We start from the raw sequence: 22,517 nt of genomic DNA on the forward strand, positions 1-22,517 counted from the left end.
AGTTACTAACATTATTAAATCCTCCCCTCAACTGGTACAGTTACTGTCTGTCAACATAGAAAGATGTTACAGATCCATTGGGTATCTTTCTGTGTTTACAATGTTTTTAGAACAGACATGAGAATAGCCCATCTGCTCATTGATTTTTGCAAAAAATTTTTAAGTCCTTTATAAAATATTTTAAACGGTTATTATATTTGAATTCATAGATGCAGAAGTTTTGCATATGAAATTATGAGCAGAACAGGGCACAAACATGGGATAATTATTTGGGGGGAGGAAATGATAGCTTCTACCTTTTAATATAACAGTCGTAGTTGCTCGGTTATCATTTTTCTGGCCACAGGCCTGTATGTCAATATCGTCTTTTTCCAGTTACTAATTTCCTAAGCATGGCCACGTAAAGATTTTTATTTTTACTTCAATAAAGTGAAATATTTCTCATATTGTTATGACAACACTCTAAATGAGAATATAATTTATAATATGACATATATTTGTTCATAATGGGTTGCATCTGTTTTACAATCCCAAAGTAAGGAAGAGTTTTTCCTTATATTCTCAATGGTATTTCAGGTCTAGCAAGATTTCCTACTGACATAAATTCCTTTTAAATTCTATTACACACATAAGGCACAGATCACTTTCTATGATCAGCTATGTCAGCATTATCATAAGCTATAAATTCATTGAAGTCTGGGAAGATTCTAGGGATTCAACACTTGCTTGTGATCCTCTAAGAGATAGATTATTTTTTGCACAAAGCATAACAACATCTCAAATTGCTGGCAAAATATTCTTTCTTTCTTATTTCTCTAATTTTATTGCTCTCGTTAACCATCACCTAGTAAACTATCAGTCTGAGTATTTTTTAAACCCTTCTGTTTTAGAAAACATGATGCAATATTGAGTCTTAGTGGTCACAAATTCTGTTTATATTCTTCCAATCTTTGAATTTTTTTTTACTTGCAAATATGTGATTCTGTTGAATTACTACCAAAAAAATACACATGAACACAAAATAAAGACAAAGCTTTTTTGGAATAAGAGAACCAGTAAAACTGAATCACCTTGCCATCAGAACATTTTTTTACAAAACCAGTCTTTTGAAAATGTTCAGCCATGAACATCAGTGAAGTAGATTCTCTAAAATCTGAATCTATTCCTAGTCTAGGGTGACCAACTTTTTAAGAGAACCTTTGTAGGACACAGCTATAATGGACGAAACCCATAATATAATATATGATAATTATATACCTTTGTGTTTTTTAACACCAGACTATATAGGCTTTTTAAAGAAAGTGTATATTAGTTCTTTTCTGTGACAATCATGCTATTATTTAAATCAACAATAGGATAGTTAACAATGGCAGAAAATCATTGTAATTTTAATATCTAAATATAATGGACTTCTGATATACTAGAAAATTACAGCTCTTTAACTTTCAGGGCCCAGTAAGAACTCTGTAAATGGAAGAAGACTCACCACAAGCCATCTTTTTATGGAATAGAACAACCACATTCTCTTACTTATTTCAGCTTCTTCAAGAAGGAGTTAACTGTTCCCAGAAAGACACTGTGTTCTATTCTCCAGTGTTTCCTTTTTTCTGTGTGCCCATTTTAAGGTTAGGCTTGGTACAGTCATGTTTTCCATTTGGATTATAATAAAGTTCTCAGTGGTGAGAGCTATCCCCAATACGAGGCCCTATGCCAAGTTCATACCACTGCCCCCTGACCCCACTTTGTTTTTAACCCAATTGGTCAGTCCAATTCACCATAAAATCTTCTGTAGTTCTTAGAAGTTTGCATAAATTCTTTGCACACTAAGATATATGTCCTTATACTACTAAAAGGTTTATGATAATAGCAACAGCTTCACTTGAATGCTCTTTGTGAGGTACTATGATCTCTAACCTCTTTATTTGCATTGTCATTTAATTCTCACAGCAATCCTATGAAGTATGTTTTTATGGGTGTTTTATTGTGGAAGAAATTGAGAAATGGAGATCAATTTGTTCAAGGTCAGACAGTCGCTAGGTGCAAATCTGTACACTACAAGGCTTCAAGCATTTGAACACATACTATGGGCTGAGAGCTGTGGCTCCAGATGCATTTGAGCCAAGTGCTTACAGAAGCTTACAAGCTAATGGAGAGAGTCACATGGCACCAAATTTGTTTTACAAGTGTTGGAGGACTAGAGGTACATACAAGGGACAATGTGGCAAATAGGTGGTAAACAAAGTGCATAGAACTGGAGCTGTAAGTTCTAAGCATAAATAATGAGGGAAAGGAGGGCTGGCGTAGGAAGTGGGTCTTTCAGCTAGGTAGGGCAGTTGTGTGAGCAAGGGAGAATGAAAACACTGTGGCACGTTAAGGAAACTGCTTGTGGATCAGTATGGTTGATGTGGGTGACAAGGGTGCCTGTGTGTGTGTATTTGGGGAGAGTGCTAGAGAAATGGGGTGGAGACACACAGGCATAGAGAGGAGGCTAGACGGGGTTGGATCATCAAGGAGTTTATGACATGACATAATAAGGCTTTTGCGAATAGAGGAAAACCACAGAAAGGCCCTAAACCTGGGAATGATGTGATCAGATTTCCTTTTACAGTGCCCTGCTAGGGAGTATGAACGGCAGCTTGAAGCCTGCCATCAGGTACACCAATTCATTAAGATTCAGGCAGTATTTCAGGAGAGGGGTGTTAAGAGCAGGAACCAAGGCAGCCTCTGTGGAATAGAGAATTGGTGCCTGACAAAAAGGTGTGAAGAAAGTGGAATTGACGAGGGAAGTCCAAGGGAGATTTCGTTCCTGGGTCACAGCGGCAGCTTAAAAACACTATCTTGAGGTTCTCTCTGGCCCAGTGGCTTTTATAGTCTGAAGTTTTAAACAGTGCTTGAAACCTCTGTGAAGCCGGGGACCCACATCTATCTTGTTCTCCATTATATTCCTGCTGAATGATTCTGAAACAACATTTTAAAATAGCTATCACAGACCAAAAATTAAACAGTATGTCCTCTGACAGGCTCAAAGCTTAATTCTGTCATGAGATGTGAGAAAATTCAAGGTCCTTTGCTTGATACAGGTGAAGCTTTTGAAGGTTGAAAAGTTTAAAAGAATCCACATCAAAAGTTTTATGAAGAGCTGCTAAAGGTTTAACACTATGTGAGAAGATTTTCAAATTCTTCAAATTGTCCAGGGCTTAGAAGAAATTATGCTTGTATTTTTCAGCCACAGGATATTTTTGAGTAACTACTCAGAAAAAAAAAGTGATTACTTTTATGAAAGAAATTCTTGATTTGCTGACCTGATAGTAAAAAGTAGTTCTTATACAAGAATATAAATCAAAGCCTTTCAAACCAAATAGCACACCCAGCAATCAAAATGTTAAAATGCAATTGGATTTTACATGGATTGTTCAAATGCCAAGGCATGGCAGCTCTTTTATATGAGGGAGGCACCTGATTAGGTAATTATTACTACATACTTTCTCAGAGGAAGCCATTTTCATACTGTAGATTAGATTTTCTTCCTTAACTGTCAATAACTTGATTATTCATTTCTTGGCCAAGAGGGAATTCATTAACCACAGGAAGTATGAACAACTGCTAGTTTATTGTCCAATAGCTAACATGAAAGTAATTGTGTTTAAATTTTGGAAATTTTAAGTTTATTCTACATCAATAATGCCCGAACATACTATGACAAATGATGTGACATACTTTAAGCCAGTGATTCTTAACTCTGCCTACATATTAGAAACACTTGGAGAATTTTTAACAAGTACTGATGCCTGGGTTGCATCCTCAAATATTCTATTTAATTGCTGTTGGGCAGAGCCCAGGCATCTTTTCTTAAAAAACATCTTCCTGTGTGAATCTAATGCACAACCAAAATTGAAAAACATTGCTTTAAACATTCCTCAGAGACTAGTTAATAGTTTAGTAGAGTGGAATGACCACCCAGATTAAAAATTTTAATCTTTATTTTACTCAGCTGGTTAACTCATCTTTCTCTACATCTCAGGCTGTATGCTTCATGAGGGTAGAACTATGCCCTCTTCATCTTGAAGAAGCCTAGCATGGAACGTGGCATTTCATTTCTTAATGAAGTATTTTTGAACAAAGGAGAAAATATTAGCGTTGTGTGTCGAGTTGGTTCTCCTCAGTTCTTGTGTGCTCCACCCCTCAGCCCCCAACCCAAACAAAGAATTGAAAGGCGCAGACACAACAGCGAAGCCGAGCTGAAGTTCTATTTGAATACACTCCAAGAGAGAAGGGGTCAGAGTCAAGGAAGACACAGGCACCGTACTTTAAGGGGAGGGTCTGTTTATCACAACCTAACCTGGAGACACTTCTTTGATTGACAGGGTGAGGTCATTTGACTGACAGCTCTGGTTATACAACAGCTCCTCTTGGTGCGCCTGTCTTTTCCCAAAATGCACACAGAAAAGCCTATGGAGGTAGGGAGGAACAAAACCTCAATTTTATTTTGATGAAATTATGATGAAGGGCAGTTTGGGCAGTTCTTAGTTTTGTTCCATTGCACCTGCCTTGAGAACTGGGTGGGACTGGTTTGGGCTGATCCTGATAGGCGCGGAGGTTATCCCCCTGCAAAGCCTTTGTTGACTTCACGTGGAATGCCCTACCTGGGCGGTTTTTCCTTGAGTCTTGTCTTCCCCTCCCTGGCTGCTCAGATCTATCGTTCTACCTGATAATAGGACTTGGTAGGTGATTGTGTTGGGGGGAGAGTTCGGCTTACTGGGGATGGAAATCCATCTGAATCACGCAACCCCAAATATATTAGGGGGGTGTTGTGTGTTTTCCTCGGTTCTTGTCCCCGCGGCAACGAAGACTTGAAGGGCAGAGTACAAGTTTTATTAAAGTTACTCAAAGAGAGAAAAAGTACAGGCGACCTCAGGGAGGAGAGGTGCCCTGAAAGGTTGGAAAGTCTATATACTTAAAAAGTGTGGTCGACCTCGGAAAGAGGTGCCCACTGAAAGATTGGGGATTCCCCCTTTTAAGGATTTTTCAGGAATGTGACAAACGGCTAGGGGTGTAGAACTGTTAGGTGGTCTCAAGATGTTTATAGTCATTAAGTTTCTTATCAGTCCTCCATGTAATTCTGCAAAATTAGCTTAACACAAGAAATTTACTGCTCTGATTCCCTCCCAGGATAGCAGCTTCCCAGTCTGGAAGCCTGTCAGTCAAGACTGCCTGCTCTGCCTCCAGGGTGGGCTGAGTTATGGTCTGTTTGCTGAAGAGTATGTTAAGTTACTTCTTAAGTTCTTGGGTTTTAAAATGCAATTTTAGCTTTAAGGTGGAATCTTTCCTGTCTTTATTATGCTGTTCATAGCTGGGCCTTTTAGCAGGCAAAGTAAATCTTACAATGGCATGATCTAATTGATACATGAAGACATGGGCTAGGCTCAAATACTTTTCCTTATCTGGGGAATATTCAAACATTTCAGGCCAACTTGCTCCTGGTCTTCTGAGCTTGAACTGATTAACTCATTAACTTTTGAGTCTTTTCTCAGTTTCTAATTTTAACTGGTTAACATTTTGAGTCCCTTTTAGTGGGCTGTACTGGCCTTAATTCTCTCTTCACCCCACTCATATCTATTTTTCTTCTTAACAGTTGGACAAGGGATGATGCAGATAGTAGAGTCAAATATGTGTTCATTGTTTTCCTTGCTTATGGGGCATATGGAACTCTAGACAGGAGTTGGGAAGAAGGCGTATGTCTTATGGGGTAACAGCCAGGCCTATTCTCAAGTGATTTCAGTCCTCTTAAATTTGCTAATACTTGTTTTTGTGACCTTTTGTATGAGCTATCCTAGAGAATTTTCAATATGCACTTGAGTGTTTTTCTCTTGATGTGTTTAAGATTTTCTTGTCTTTGATTATTGATCATTCTATTATAACATGTCTTGGAGACAGTCTCCTTAGATTGATTTTGTTTGGTGACCTATGAACTTCAGGAGCTTGGATAACCAAATCTCTCCACAGATTTAGGAAGTTATCAGCCAGATAACCTTTCCGCTCCCTTCTCCCTCTGTTGTCCTTCTGGAACTCCATTAATTCACAAAACGGCTCTTTTGAACCCATAGACCACATAGGCTTTTTTCACTCTTGTTCATTCTTTTTTTGTTGTTCTCCTCTGACTGGGTTATTTCTAAGTTCCTGTCTTTTATCTCAGATGCTTCTGCTTGATATAACTGCTGCTGATGCTCTGTTGAATTTTTTGTTTCATTCATTGTATTCTTCAGCTCCAGAATCTGTTTTTTATGATTTCTATCTTTTCATTAAGCTTCTCATTTTGTTCATGTATTGTTTTCCAGATTTCAGTGAATTGTCTGTGAAGCTCATGGAGTTTCCTTAAAACACCTGGATGAATTCTTGCAGATCTCCGTGTCTGCGGCTTTGGCCTCCAGAAGATTATTGCGATCCCTTGGTGGTGTTGTGTTACCTTGATTTTGCATGCTGCTTGAAGTTTTGCATCGTTGTCTATCGTTTTGAAGTAGCAGTCATCTCTTCCAGTCTTTACTAACCGCCTTCGGAGATTCCTCCTTCCGAGATCCCTCCTGCTAGCCCTGCTAGGGATTCTGAGGCTATCTCAAACCTTATATGGATACAGCTCTCTGTGTCTTGCTCCCTCTTGTGGCAGAATTCTTAAGCTTATATGCCTCTGGATCCTGCAAGGCACCCGGCTGGGTTTGACAGCCTTTTCTTTTGTTTTCACAAAGATAGTGCTAAAGCTTTAGCATTACCAAGTTTGTGGTCTCTCCCTGCCCCACAGAGAGGGGCCAGCTTTCTGTGGGGCTCACTAGCTGTCTACCAAAGTTTGCTCTGCTGCCACTGTCAGGAGCATGCACACGAAGCTGGGGGTGGTGGGGTTAGGCATGTGGAGCGCTTGGGGGGTCTGTGGGCCAGCTGGAAGTGAGGTATTCCCAGGGGTTCATGGGTGAGTTTCCTAATGGAGTCCACAATGCAGTTAGAAGGATCAGCATGCCTTTAAAGACCCCTGAGAATGCTGTCTGCCACTCTCTCAGCCTGTTGCTGCCCTCCAGTCATGTAGCTTACAATTCAGTACTGTGGACAGGGCAGGGAAGACCTGAGCCCCTTGGGTAGCATCTCCATGCATCTGGGAAAGCCAGTGCTTATTCGCATGCTCACCCTTTCCCCTGCAGGAGAAATCAAGGACTGTGATCTCTTTGGGCACCAAGCTGAGCTGCCTTGCAGAGGAGTGTTTCTATTGGATCAATTATATATAAATATGTATTACTCCAGGTCTGCCTCTAATTTTTTAACTTCCTTTTTTCATTATATCCTTATTGTTTTCTGGGTTTTATGTATTTCTTGGGAGTCATCATTCTCTACTCCTTAATTATAAATGCATCATCCTCTAACAGTGTCTTTTACTGTATACTTTTGTGTGCTTCTGATTTCTAGGTTTAAGTGTTTAATCTATCTACAATTTATTTTCTGCATAATGTGAGGACAGGAAACTAATTTTTTTCCCTCCTAAATGGATATTTTCTTACGTTGGGTTTCCAAGAAGCAGACCCAGGGATTCAAGTGCAAGTAATTTTTGGGGGAGGTAAAAAGAAACGCTTTGCATTGTAGGGGTTGGGGAAATGCAGTAAGCAAGGGAAGGCAGTGCCTGTAGACTTGTAGACAGCTAGTGTGTGTGTTGTCAGTCTCTTTGGGCAACTGGAGCTTACTCCCACTGTGAATCAGTGCATGATTTACACCACCCAGGATGGAAGGAACTGGAGTATCGGTTTGCCAACTTGTCAGGCATTAGTTGAAGGCTCTTCCTGAGAGAATTCCCTGAGATGACACAGTGGCCTCCAGATACATGCAAAAGCCCTTAGACAAATAAAGACTTGCACTGGCAGTTGGTAAGTGGGGACACTGAAGTTGTTAGGATACAGGAACATGGGCAAGGTGGCTGGGGCTTTCCAGTCATCCCAGTGGCATTTATTAGTTGGTTTTGTCACTTAAACGAAATGCCACCTTTATCGTGTACTGAATTTGCATACATATGCAAGTCTCTGGACTTTATATTCAGCACTGCTCAATGGGATAACCACTGGGCTCATGTGGCTGTTGATCACTTGAAATATGGCCAGTCCAAACTGAGGTATCCTAAGTATAGAATACACACTGGTGAAGCTTTAGAGCTTCTAACCTGTTGTGATATTGTGTGATAGATCTGGTCAGCAAGCTCCCAGGTGGCTACCCCAAGTCCCATCTCCAAGTCTGTGTTAGCACTTCCTACCTCTTTAATGAACAGCTTTTAGAAGTCATTTTCAGAATTGATGGGTGACACCTTTTCTTAGCTTTCTTTGAAGAGGCAGGCAAATCCCAAGGAAGTCCCTCTTTTTAAGCAGTGAGATAAGTTCTGATCCCTCATCGTACCTTTAGTCTTAGTAAAACTATAAGAGAGTTGCAGGAGACATTTAGAATCAAATTTAAGTTCCTCAACATAAAAACAACAAATATCCCCATTGGAATTTTGATTGGAGTAGCTTTTACATGTATAGTTTAAGAAAAACTCATTTTTTATAATGCAGAGGTGTCTTCCCGGGAACCTGGGTGGTCTTGTCATTTGTGTAGGTCTTTAATACCTTTTGCCAGAGTTTCACAGTTTGTGTGAGGGTCTTTCACATTCTTTCAGATGACTTTCAAGATATTAAACTTTTGCTACAGATGAAAAATCTTCAGTTCATAGGAAGGTCAACATGCTTAATGGAATTATCTTTTTCTAAGAGACACTTCATTTTACTTCAGTTTATATACAATAAACCCTGGGCTTAGAATGCTTAACATTGCAATTATAACTATTCACAGGTGGCCCAAAGGACTAGGACATGTGAAGAACCAAGTGAGTGAGCTGAGACCACTGCTTGCCATCCACATCTCAACTTACCTTTGTTCATATGGGTAAAGTGAGGTGCTAATGGTATTTGAGAAGGTGTCACCACCTACTTTTATTTGTAGAGGTTCCAGCTCTCTGCACAACCAGATGTTGCCTCCTTGTAAGATCCAGCAGGGAAGCAAACAACAAATAGAACAAGGTTGTTCCCAGCCTTGGCACCACTGACATTTGCTCCTCATTACGGACTGAAATTGTGTCCTGCCAAAATTCGAATGTTCAAGCTGTGACCCCCAATATGACTTTATTTGGAGATAGGTAATGAAGGTTAAGTGATGTAGTAAGGGTTGGGCTTGAATCCAATAAAGCGGATCTTATAAGAAGGGGAAGAAGCACAGGAAATTTCTCCCTCCACACATGAAAGAGGCCATGTGAGGACACAGTGAGAAGGTGACCACCTGCAAGCTAGGAAGGGAGTCCTCACCAGAAACCCAATCTGCTAGCACCTCAATATATTTCTATCCTCCTAAACTTTGTTTCAGCCACCTATCCATGATCTTTTGTTATAGTGGCCCAAGCAGACTAATACAGTCCTGGATAATGCTCTGTTGCGGAAAGGCTGTCCTTTGCACTATAGGACATTTAGCAGCACTTCTGGGCTCAACCCACCAGTAGATGCCAGTAGTACCTCCCAGTCCTTCCCACCCAACATGTGACAATCAGAAAATGACTCCACTGATCCTCAGTTTCTTCCTGTGAAATAGGAACACAAGGGGTCTAAGGTTGTGATAATATCCTTTGCCTGGTGCCCCTGGCACACTGCCTCTGGTGAGACAGAACATCCCCTTACTTCTCGTTACCTTTAGGAGAGCTTTACTAGATGCGGGGTCTACCGTCCCATTCTCAGGGAGTTATGACTCAGAATCAACAGAAATTGGGTGACTAATTGGGTAAGGCTAGCACGAGGAACAAAAGGGAACAGCTGTGTGCCATGATTACAGTCTCTTTTCAGTACCGAGCGCTTACTGTGTACCCCTTCCCTGCTTCATGCGGTCCTTGTAGGCTTTACTGCTCTTGAGCAGGTAAGCCTGAGGGGTGTGGGGTTTGGGGTGTGTGGCTTGCTCAGACACAGCTGCAGCCTCGCCCCTCTCCCCACAATTCCAGATGTTCCTTGGACAAATATTTGACCACCTCCGTTTCCTGACTACGGTGGGAGAGGCGGCTGCGGGGGTGGGAGGGAAGGGAATCTAAAGAAAGTTGATTCCGCGGGGTGTCAGGACTGCCACGTTTCCTACACTTAAAATGTTTATGTCAATCGAGGCCTTTCCCCTCCACCAAGTCTTCTACTCCGTTTGGACGCCCAGGTGAAAGTAGGGAGGGGGCTGCAGGTAATAATGTCAACAGAACACCCTTGTTGCGTACTTCCTCTGCGATCCGACCTGAGCTAAACGCCTTTCCTCCGTATCTGCCCAGCCCCCGATCCGTGGCATCCTGGGCGGATTCCCCCTCCCAGCCCCGCGCGCCCATCCGACGGCCGGGATGCGGAGGGCCGGGCGGGATTCGGCCCCTCGCGCTGCCCGCCCCGCATCGGCTCCGCCCGGGCCCGCGCAGGGTGAGGCCGGGGGCGGGGCCCGGACGGGACTCGGGGGACGCGGACCGGCCGGCAGACCGCAGGGCACCTGCCACCATCCGATGGGGCCGCTGCCTCTGTGCGCGCCAATAATGCTACCGTTGCTGCTGATGCTGGTACCCGGCCTGGAGCCCAGCGCAGGTGAGTGAGCCGCGGGCCCTCGGGGACCCAGGGGTCCCCGGGAATTCATCCAGCCGCCCCCAGGGACTCGGGAGCCCTGCCTCCCCGTTCCTCGGCTGGGCTCCAACCGATCAGCTCTCTCCAGGGTCCCAGGAGCCCCGCGGCTCCCAGCTCTCCTGCTGCCTGCCACCTACGGACACATTCCAGACCGGGGTCACAGGACCCCGCAGCTCCCCAGGGATCCCAGGCAGCCCCCACCCCTTCACTCCTCCCAGGGGCCCAGAACTAGCCCAGCCTTTCCCCAGGGGCGCCACTGCCACTCACTGTAAGCCCCCCAGGTCCCCTGGCCTGGGTCTTGTTCACTGACACTTCTCTCCACCTGTCCCTGGGGTCTGAGGTAGGATTACCAGGGGGACCGTGGAGGCTGGGAGGAGCAGGGGAAGAGGGAGCCCAGTCCTCCCTGAGGCTGGGGGAGAGCACACCACCTTCTCACCCACCCCTAGACGTAACCCTTGGAGAGAGCCCCATTTCTGGGGTGCACAGACACGCACACAGACACAGGCAAAAACACGCTGAAGGGAACACACGCACATTCACAAATGCAAAACTCAGGCGTACAGCCCCGAATGGGAACACACACACACACACACACAGCTTTGGCGCTCCAGGCAAAGGCTACAGTGGGCAGACAGAGCAAACAGACACTGGAATGACTTGCCCACCCCAGCTGGTGCAAAGGGAGTATTTTCCTTGGTTCCAGACCCAGTGCTGGGCGTCTGCTCCATCCCTGGGTCTCTGCTGGGCTGTGCCCAGGTCCGTCAGATGCCAGAGTGTGGTCAGGTGGGTGGGTGGAGAGGGGCCCTGGGAACAGCTTTGGATTATGCGATCAGGACTGGGCCCTGGGAGACGTGCTTAGCCTGGGAATGCTCCGCCGGGTTTGGTGGGTTGAAAGGTCAAGGGATGTTTTCCGGAAGCCCACTGTGTGCCAGGGGATTCAGAGCTGCCTGCAGCAGAGATCCGCTCTCACAGAGCTCCCAGGACAGAGGGTCACTTCTAGAAGCAGACAGCAGCCCAGTGTGGCAAGGGTCCTGTGGTCACCTTGGGGTGAGGAAGGTTCTAGGAGGCGACAGGTGAGCTGGCGAGGATGGGGTAAGGGTCTTTGTAGTACAGGGTATGTGTGATGGGGAGTTTAACTGGAGGAACATGAAAGGATGAGCAGGGGCCAGGCAGGAGCCATAGGCAGAGGATCTGGAGAGGTAACGGGGCTCCCGCAGACCCTCCAGGCTGCAGTGGGGCCCCAGGCTTCTTCTGGAGGGTGGTGGGAGCCGCGGTACGTTTCAGTCCTAGGTGTTGACAAGGGTAGGGGTTTAGGAATCAGAGCGTTCCAGGAAGAGGGACCAGTCTGTGCAAAGGCCCAGTGGTGTGATCTTTCAGGTGCTGTGGCTGTGTGACTTGTTTTCTGTCATGGCTGCTTTGAAGTTATTGATGGTAATAGAGCTTGTTATGTGCTCAGTGCTTTACACATACAATGTTATTTTATGAAGTGGGGTCCCCTTGTCCCCCTATTTTACAGATGAGGAAACCAAGGCACCGAGAGGTTGAGTAAGTTGTCCAAGGTCACACAGCTAAGAAGTAGGAGAAGCAGATTCAAATTCGGACAGTCATCTGGCTAGTGCCCTTCCCCAGGGCCCTGGACAGCCCTGACCTACAACCTCTGACCTTTGTTTCCCCTTAGCCTCCCAGAGGTCACATGTCCACCGGCGTGGTCTCCTTGAATTGGCAGGCACTATGGATTGCGTGGGAACTCGCAGCCCCATAGCCTACATTAACTATGGCTGCTATTGTGGCCTGGGCGGCCATGGGCAGCCCCGGGACACCATCGACTGGTGAGTGCTTGGATCCGGGCTAGAAGGTCCATCACCCCTAGGGGAGTTAAGGCCTATGAAGAAATACCCCCAACTTTGGATTAGGAAGATCCCAGCACATGATACAGCCTTGTAGGCAGAGACGTCCTGGGTAAGGTTGCCAATGAGTCCAAGCCTCAGTGCCAGCTGCCCCCAACCTAGCCATGGGATAATTACTGGCTAAAAAAATAACAGAAAGTTGGTCAGATTTATTATGCACCAGGAACTGTTCTGAGAACCCCTCTGATTCCTCACAACTCCATTTCAGAGATGAGGAACCTGAGGCATGAAGGTTGAGTGACCTGTGCGGGACCACACAGAGAGCAATGGGGGCTGCGACTCAAACCCAGGAAGTCTGGCTGGATTCATGCCCCAGCCACTGCACTCTGCTCCCACATGACAAGTGCCTGTTCTGTGCAAGCCTGTGGGCTTAAACCTTCCCCTGACTTCCTTCCATTTACATTAATGGCCCTCTTTGGAAGCAGGTACTGCTATCCCTATTTTACAGATGAGGACCCTGAGGCTCAGAGAGGCACAGCCACTCGCTCATTTCCACACAGCTGGTAGGGGGCAGAAGGCCAGATTTGATTGTCTTCTGTAGCTTGGAGGATGCGGCTGTGCCTGACAGGGCTCCACTCAGCCTTGTGCCTTCAAGGCTCCCACCACTGGCCAGACCCTCCTGTGCTTCTGGTTCCTGCACATACAGAGGCAGGATACAGCTTTCAGATGCAGCCTGGGGCATCACCCCCTCCAGGAAGCCTTCCCTGAAGTCCAGCTGGGCCTGGCACCTCCTCTGGCTCTCATAATCCCCTCTCCCTACCACACACCCCAGCATGTCACACCATGCACATGGTGTCTGGTGGCTTGTCTGTCCCCCTCTGCCCCCCACCAGACTGGGGGCTTTTTGAGGGCAGAGCAGAATCTGGCTGATCTCAACCTGCCAGTCCCTGCTGAGGGCTTAACACAGTAGCTGGATGGAAGAAAAACAGTGAATGAATGAATCATAGGCAGGTTTAGGGACATTTGTGGGTGTTTCTCAGATAATTTTTCAACATTAAATAATATTAATTATTGTAATTAATAATTATATGATAGGAATAATAATAATAATTATTATTATTATTGAAGTTATGTGGCAGGTCCTGGGCTGGACTGTGGGGACACTATGGAGAACAGGACAGAAGTGGTATCACCCTCACAGAGCCCTGGTCATGAAGAGGACAGACAGATGCTGATCAGTCTTCTCCCTAAGGAGGGTCTCATTCTAAACCTGCCTCAAAAGAAGGAAGCTGGTTTTACAAGAGGGTGTAACAAGGAGACCCTCAGAGCCTGGGGAGTTCGTGGGCCTGGATGACATCCTGGCAGTGGGCACAGGTGCTCAGCTGAGACAGGAAGGAGGAAACGTGGGCATGAAGTTGTCCCAGGCAGAGGGAAGGCACAGGCAAGGTCAAGAGGCTGGCAGGGCTTGGCTCACTCCAGGAACAAAGAGGAGGCTGGTAAGGCTGGAGCTCAGACACTCAGGGAGTGAGGCAGGCAGCAGCCAGGGGATGGAGGTGATCTATGCGGGTCACACTGGGTCAGTGGGATTATTTCCCAGGATGAGGGTTCTCATGGATGAAGTGTGGACCAGAAGACGTCGCTCCTCACTCACTCATAGTCCTGGCACAGGAGCATGGCCAGGAGAGCCTACCTGCCTTCACCATCTGCCGTCTGCCTGTCTGCCACCCTCAGGTGCTGCCATCGCCATGACTGCTGCTACACACGTGCTGAGGAGGCCGGCTGCGAGCCCAAGATAGAACGCTACTCTTGGCAGTGTGTGGACCAGCGCATCCTCTGTGGTGAGTCCCCGGTGCTGCCATAACAACCTCCTCCTTTTGAGCATCCTGGCTGCATTAACCCACCACTGCTTCCAGCTGTCCACAGGCCACCCCTTGGGTTTATCTAGCGATCTTGAATGCTGAGTACTTTAAAAAAAATAAACAAAGAAACTTCCTTGCTGTCTGGACAAAAACCGAAAAAGATAGAAATGTCATCCAGGTACAAACAACCTAGATGTCCATCAGACAGAGCCTGGGTAAATAACACCAGGATGTATCCTTACTGCGGAAGATTGCCGGCTGGCGAAAGGATAAGGCAGAACCATTCGCTAACATGGAAAGGTGCTGAGTGAAAAAGCAGATTATGCAATGACATGTCCAGGAAAACACAATGAAAAAGAAAAAGAAACTTGCAAAACAGTACCATACTACTTTCCATGGCTACATGTAAACAAACACGAAGCTCAGAAAAAGGTATGCAAAGATAAACTCCAGACTGAGGATGGCTGTGGTCATGTTGAGGGACAGGATTAGGTTGACAGGAAAGAGGACGGAAGGCAATTTTTTGTTTATTGAAGTATCATTGATATACAATCTTATGATGGCTTCACATAAACAACATAGTGGTTTCAACATTCACCCACATTATCAAATCCTCACCCCCTCTATTGCGGTCACTGTCTATCTGCATAGTAAGATGCTATAGAGTCATTAATTGTCTTCTCCATGCTATACTGTCTTCCCTGTGACCTGCCTATATTGTGATTGCAAATTATAGTGCCCCTTAGTCCCCTTCTCCCTCCCTCTCCACCCACCTTCCCCAACCCCTCCCCTTTGGTAACCGCTAGTCCCTTCTCGGTGTCTGTGAGTCCACTGTTATTTTGTTCCTTCAGTTTTGCTTTGCTTTTATACTGGATGGAAGGCAATTTTACCTCATTCTTCCATGTTTTATGAAGAAACCAACTTCATGAACTAAAAGTTGAAAAGGGCTAGACAGCCTGAAGTGTTCAGGGTGAAGTGCACTGATCTCTGTAAATTATGTCAATATGCATCCAACACAAATAAAAATGGGGGTGGATGGATGGATGGACACATGAAGGGATCAGCAAGATGTTAGTGGTAGAATCTGCGTGCTTGATATACAGATGTTCTCTGAACAATTCTTTCAGCTTTTCTGTATATTTGGAACTTCCCATGATAAAATGTTAGAAACAGAAAGAAAATGAAAGCAAAGAAGATGATGAGAGGGCCCCAGGTCTCCATTTCCTCTACTCCTGCCCCTCTCAGAGGGGTGTAGATCAGAAGAGTGTGTAATCCTGCCACAACGGAGGCCAGCTCCACCTTGGCATGGTTGGATGACCCTGCTATGCCATAGTTCTGAGGCTCCCATTCCAAATGTTCGATACTAACAGGACTAGAGCCATGGCTGGGTCCCATCCTAGTGGATGGAGGGATGTAGAACTTGGACTGAGCCTGTACCCTGAGTGTGTGTTTCACTGGCCCTTCTTCCCTAAGGCTGAGCCAGGTGGAGCAATCCAGGTTTCTAGAGACATCCTGCCACTTAACATTTGGAGATGCCAGAAAAACCCCTCTGGAATACTGTGCCCTCATTCCTAAAAATAGGGACAATAGTATTGCAGGTTGGTGACTCCTGGGCCATGTTTGTCCTATAAATGTTTTGCTCCACCTGCATAGTGTTTAGAAAAGCAGTTTGAGTCATATTTGGAAAATCAAAATATTGCATAAAGATCTGAATTTCTGAATGTCTGGTTTCCCTTTAAAAATTGGAGGCTCTAACAGTATCAGTTCCACTAGCATCACTGACTGAAACTTCAGGGATCTGCCAATTATAGGCAGCACCTTTCTCTCCCATTGCCCCAATCCCCACCATGCCCTATTGTCTGTCTGACATTGAGGCTGTCTGTCAGTTACCATGTTTCATTTCTCTTGTGCTATTGATTTGTCCTGGAAAAGAAGTATTTATAACATAGGAAAATTGAAGGTACACCAAAAGCCTGAATGCTGTGAGAAAAAAATGGAAGTGGCAAACTCCTTTATTTGTCAAACTGTAGTCCTGTGTTTGATGTACTGCCTTTGTTTCACTCATGAGCACTTCCTGTCCTGGTGGACCTGTGAGTGGCATCCCCTGGCCTAGTGGTCAACAGCTTAGTCAGTGATTCAGATTCTGTGACCTTAGACAAGCTCTAGTCTCTCAGAGCCTCACTGGCCTCCTCTGTAAACTGGGGTGGAAATCAAGCCTGTCTCTTGTGAGGATGAAATGACAATGACATTGTGCTTCATGCATCATAGATGTCATATCTGTCTTAGGTATTTCATATGAATGGAATCTTACAATGCATGGCCTTTTGTGTCTGGCTTCTTTCACTTAGCATCGAGTTTTCAAGATTCATCCATGTTGTAGCATGTATCTGAACCCCATTCTTTTTTATGGCTGAATAATATTCCATTGTAAGTATATACTACATTTTGTTAATCCATTCTTCCTTTGGTAGACATTGGACTATTTGTAGCTTTTGACTACTGGAAATAGTGCTTCTATGAATATTTGTGCATAATTGTTTGAGTACCTATTTTCATTTCTTTGGGGTATATACCTAAGGGTGGAATTGTTTGGTCATCTGGTTAAGTCAATATTTTACTTTTTGAGAAGCCACCAAATATTTCTACAGAGCTGCTCCATTTTGCATTCTCATTAGCAATGTATGAGGGATATAGTTTCTCTACAGTCTTGCCAACTTTTCTTTTCCTTTTTTTTGTTGTTTTGTTTAGTGTGGGTGATTAGTGTATCTCATTGTGGTTTTGATTTGCCTTTCCCTAACTAATGATATTGAACATCTTTTCATGTGCCTCTTGGTCATTTTTACATCTTCTTTGGGGAAATATCTATTCAAGTATTTTGCTCATTTTTAATTTGGTTGTCTTTTTGTTGTTGAGTTGCATGAGTTCTTTATATATTCTGGATATTGCATCCTTATCATATATGTGACTTGTGAATATTTTTTCCCATTCCATAGGCTGTCATTTCATTTTCTTGATAATGTCTTTGATGCACAGTTTTAATTTTAATAAAGTCCAGTTTATCTATTTTTTCTTTTGTTGATCAGGTTTCTGGTGTCTTAACTAAGAATCCATTGCCAGATCAAAAGTCATAAAGATTTACCTTTGTTTTCTTCTGTTAGTTTTATAGTTTGAACTCTTATGTTTTGATCACTGATCCACTTTGAGTTAGTTTTTGAATATGGTGTGTGGTAGGGATCTAACTTCGTTCTTTTTCACACAGATTATCCAGTTGTTCCAGCACCATTCGTTGAAGACAACTCTTCTTTCCCTATTAAATAGTCTTGATATCCTTGTTGATAAACACATAGCTCTGGATGGATGACCTCTCTGAGCTTCAGTTTCCTTACCTGGAAGATGGATGTTGCAAAGATTTAAAAAAGGGTTTATAATGTGATAAACAGATTGGACAGGGGTTGTTACTTTCTCCCTTCCCCTCTCCATCATCCTGCATCCTGGTTTAAATCTCTCTTTGACCCCCACCACATCCACTAGAGAGGATCAAGGTCTGGCATGACTCTCTGCTAAAGCCCCCACCTCTGCAGATGTGGTCTGCTCCAGGGGGAAGGAAGCTATCATAAGGGTTACTAGAAGGATGCTCTTAGATATACATGGATTCTTAGCTGTATCTCCTTAGTATGAAACAGAAGTTGGCATAAGAGCAAAACCAAAGTAATATCGAGACAGAACATCAATTATTAGGACTGAAAGTGTCCCCAGAACATCACATCATCTCATCCACCCTTCATTAATGTTGGGGAAACTGAAGCCAAGATAAATAAGTGACTTGCCTAATGTGGAGGTGATGAACCCCTTCCTGGGCACATTCCCTGTCCCCAAACTACCTCCTTCCAGTGTGGGTGGACAGGAAGAGAAATGGGGCTTGAATGGGAAATCTGTTATAGACCTTTCTCTTCTGCCTCCACCCTGCGTTTTCAGCTTGCCCCTAACCAGGTGAAATGATCTTTGTAGAATATTTATTGGTGTGTCTGCTGGTGGGGTCTGTGCCTGTTTACAAAACTGCCCCTACTGAACCAAATGAGAAGAACCAAAATATCTATTATGTGTTTTTGCCTAAAAATATTATTTGTTTGTTTGGAGATATTCTGAACATAGCTTTCTACTTAATTACAGCTGTGGCCCATTTTCCATTTATGGGCCTGACTTAAATATATTAAAAGAAAAATTTTTTTAAACCTATGATAATATTTACTGTCAGGCCTTGATTTTAAACTTAACCCTTGGCAGCTGTTTTTCCTTTTAAGTGTTTATTTTTCTTCAGTAACATGATGCTGGTTGGTTCCTAAGGCCATGGAACAGTGAGACCAAGTCTTGCTTTTGAAAGAATCTTTCTTGCTCAGGGAGAAAGGTGGGAGCACAAGGCAGGAAGAAGCATTGGGCCAGGAGCTCATGTTCTGGTGATTCAGACATTCTAGAAACATTGTCATGTAGAAAGTTACGCTCCAGTTCCAGAGTTAACTTGCTTCTGTTTGGCATCTCTTCCACCAGATTTTGCGTGCATAAATACAAATATGCATATAATAATATTAATCAGATCACATTAAATACATTTTATAATTTTTTTTACTTAATGCTGTGTCTCGGACATCTTGGAACCTCTGGGTTGATCTCACTCTTTGAAAGCTAGATAACACATGGTTGAGTTTCTCAGTCTTCACACTAGTGACATTTGGGGCCAGATAGTTCTCTGCTGTAGAGGGCTGTCCTGTGCGTTGCACATGTTTATAGGTATCCCTGGTCTCTACTCATCAGACGCCAATAGAAACTCCCTCACCCTACACTGGATTTCTCTTCTGTAAGGTTAGGGCATCAATGGCACCACCCTAAAAGGACTGATGACATGGGAACCATAACACCCTTTGCCCGGCGCCTGGTTCTGAGTAACTACACAATGAATGCTAACTCCCATCATCCCAACTTTGTTATCCATTTAATGGATTATAACCAAGGCAGTTTGCAGTCTTTAAACACAGGGTTTTTGAGTTGGGGGTATTTGTATTTTGCCCTTCCTCCAGTGGTTTCCCAGAGTGTGGGAGGCTTAGCAAATTAAGTTGCAAAGATTTTTCTTTATAGTCTTCTGTTAATAGTTGCAATTAGGCAAGAAGGAAGTGTCAGTTGTGTGATGGTCTGACTACCAGAGGTCAAACCTCTCTGACACTTGCTGATCTCCCTTTTTTTAACCAAGACACCCTAACGAGGGGCTTACAGCCTTCAGGTAGGGAACAGCATCTCACTACACTTTAATATTAGAACTTCACCTTCACTAGTGTTTGTTGACGTGTGCGTTCTGCTTGTTTCTTTTTTATTTCTTCATCAATTTCTTATATTTATGGTATGCAATTTTGGTTTTCCATTCATGGCAGTGATAGAATTTACTTAATGTAATTTAATACCATTACAATTTTAAAAAATAATTGACTCATTATTAAAAATTGAGGGAATTTAAAGCCACAATTTTGAAACCGCCATGGGCCTGGATTTAGGAAACCCTGGGTACAGTCAGGCAAGTCAACACCTCTAACTAACTCAGCTCACTGTGGAGCCTAGAAAGATGATCTCCCGAGGGTGCCAGGCCCCCTGCCTCATGACCACACCCCCACCCGTTACTCCATCCCAGAAGTTGCCCCAGGAGAGAAGCGGATGCATCTTCTGCATCTCATGCTTTCCCTTGCTAGAATCTCCAAGGAACTTGTGCATTTCAAGAGGGGATCTTTACAGGTTAGCTGGCATCTCAAGGAGGTCAGCTCCAGCTTCTAGTAGTGCCTACTGTAGGCCCTGCGTTTTACCAACTTGGTCTCTTCATTCTCCCAACAGCCCATAGAACAAGTACTGTTAGGAACCCCCATAGAGGAAACAGCCTGGAAGGATGAAGTGATGTGTATAAAGGCACAAAGCGATTCTGTGGCCAAACTGGGGAGCTCCAAAGCTCATGCGTCACTGTGCTTCTGGAAGGAATTTGGAAGGGTTCTGTAGGGTTTTGTTTTTCTTCCCATTTATGTGAATAATGGAAAGTCCACACCAAAAGGCAGTGGGTGGCATGGTTAGGTGACGTATCTATAGCTGGTTAAGGCATTATACCTTCTAGATTAATAGGATATGACTTGAAGATCACAAAATCCTTCCAACTCAAATGAATGAATCTCTAGTAGTGGAGCTCCCGAGGCAGAGGACACTTACCTTTAGGTGGCAACCTTTGAGTCTCTGTATAAGGTATGCCGAGGAGGGAGGGGAGAGATGCAATACATGATTATTACCTAAACTGCTTTTCTTGAAAGAGCACCTGAAAGAAACTTGGAGAAAGAAGGTAAAAGACATGCAAGTGGAGCCTGGATTGAGCACATGGGCAGTATCAGTCCCTGCCTGGGCTCTCTACGGGGGTTTTCTCACCCAGGTTTCCAGATACTCCTGCAGAGTGGTTAGTGCCCCCACTTTAAATGAGGACTTGGCTGAGAAAGTTTAGGCAAGGTCAGACAGTTGGGAAGTAATAGAGCAGGCATCCCAGAAAAAAAGGTCTGGGTGGTTCCCAGGTGCCTGCTGCTTATCTAAATGGATCCACAAATTAGCTAGTGTTAATACTCATGCAGAAGAGAAGCCAGAAAGCCATATGCTTTGGACTTCCCATCTGAAAACCCTTCCCTTCCCTTGGCAACTTCGACTTCCTTTTCTATAAAATGGGGCTAACAGCTCCCCCCTGGAGTTGCCATGACGACAGAGATCACGTGGCATGATGTCAAATGTCATAGAGATGCAATTTATGACCCTGCCTTCTACCTTTGTGGGCTTCTCTAGTATTTATCCTTAAGTCTGCAAGGGCCTGCTCTAACCTCAGTTTTCCCACTTCTTCCAGGGCCAGCAGAGAACAAATGCCAAGAACTCTTGTGCAAGTGTGACCAGGAGATTGCTTACTGCTTAGCCCAAACAGAATACAATTTAAGGCACCTTCTCTACCCCCATTTCTTATGTGAGAAGGACTCACCCAAATGCAGCTGACTAGCCCGATTTGAAATGTTCTTTTGCATAAAGAAATAAAATTCCTTGCACTAATTAAGTCGTGTTCAGTTGTTTGCTGGTGGGAACTGAGGCCAAGTGTTAAAGCTGCAACCCTTGTTTGCTTTCTCCCTGGAACTTGGGGCTGGAGCCTGTTTGATTTCCAGTTTGATTAAGGTCCAAAGTCCCATGCCTATTTTATAAAACCACAGCTGTGTTTGTGACTGTATTAGGTTTGGTACCATTTTTGAGGTTCAACTGAGGTAGGGCAGAGACATAGGACAAATATCATGATTAATTTTCTTAAAAATGCTGAGATATAAATAGTATAATAAGAACAGGAGGGACCCCATCTTAAGGCTAAGATTCCATTTTTAAAAAACAGGGAGTTAGGTGATAAGATTCTTAACATATTTTATGGTAATCAGCCAATAACTGACCCGATCTTAAGGCAGGGTAAGCAGTCCTAGATGATATGTCCCCACTGCTTGAGGGTAACCACAATCTTGGAGAGGAAGAGGATTAAGAAATTCCTTGTGTTAAGTTTATCTTACAGAATATCTAGAAGATAGAGTATGGATGGTGACATAATGTCTCTCACTGGGGAGAGACATCATGAGACCACATATCAAGACTATGCCCCCCCCACTTCACCCTTTGTCCCATTCCTGAAAGCCTTAAAAGACAAAATCCTAAGACCTTACGTGCTCCTCATCTCTGAGGTTGCCCACACTCCTCTTTCTTCGAGGGTGTACTTTTTGCTTTGAATAAAGACTTCTCTCTCTTCAACTTACTGTGTTTTGTCTCTGTGCTCTTTCAGTGGTAAGTAAGCATCTTTGTTACTTTGCTATTTCATTCTGTTTTCTAGATTTAAGCACTAGTCTCTCTCTCTGTTCTACTTCAGACAAGTAGGGAAGTGCTCCTGAGATCTCTGTTTTGGGCTTGTGTTCCCTTTGCCTGGGTGACCTGGACAAGACTGCAGTTGAATGATCATGCTCTTTAATGTCTTGCCTGAAAATCTCCTTTCTTTGCCTTTGGAAAGTTCTCAGAACATAATCTCACTCCATCCAGTGCTCTGTGGCTCC

At 44.2% G+C, this 22,517-nt stretch overlaps 1 protein-coding gene across 1 annotated transcript; it reads left to right on the top strand.

Annotated features, from left to right (window-relative positions):
* Positions 1–10,413: 10,413 nt before the first annotated feature.
* Positions 10,414–21,465, top strand: PLA2G10 (phospholipase A2 group X). Its single transcript, XM_036917839.2, has 4 exons — positions 10,414–10,646; positions 12,361–12,511; positions 14,261–14,367; positions 21,293–21,465. The coding sequence occupies exons 1-4, from the start codon at positions 10,415–10,417 to the stop codon at positions 21,433–21,435; spliced, it is 633 nt and encodes a 210-aa protein (XP_036773734.2). The 5' UTR covers position 10,414; the 3' UTR covers positions 21,436–21,465.
* The last annotated feature ends 1,052 nt before the right edge of the window (positions 21,466–22,517 follow it).

Source organism: Manis pentadactyla, chromosome 10 (genome assembly GCF_030020395.1).
Source record: "Manis pentadactyla isolate mManPen7 chromosome 10, mManPen7.hap1, whole genome shotgun sequence".
In the NCBI taxonomy this organism is placed as follows: Eukaryota; Metazoa; Chordata; class Mammalia; order Pholidota; family Manidae; genus Manis; species Manis pentadactyla.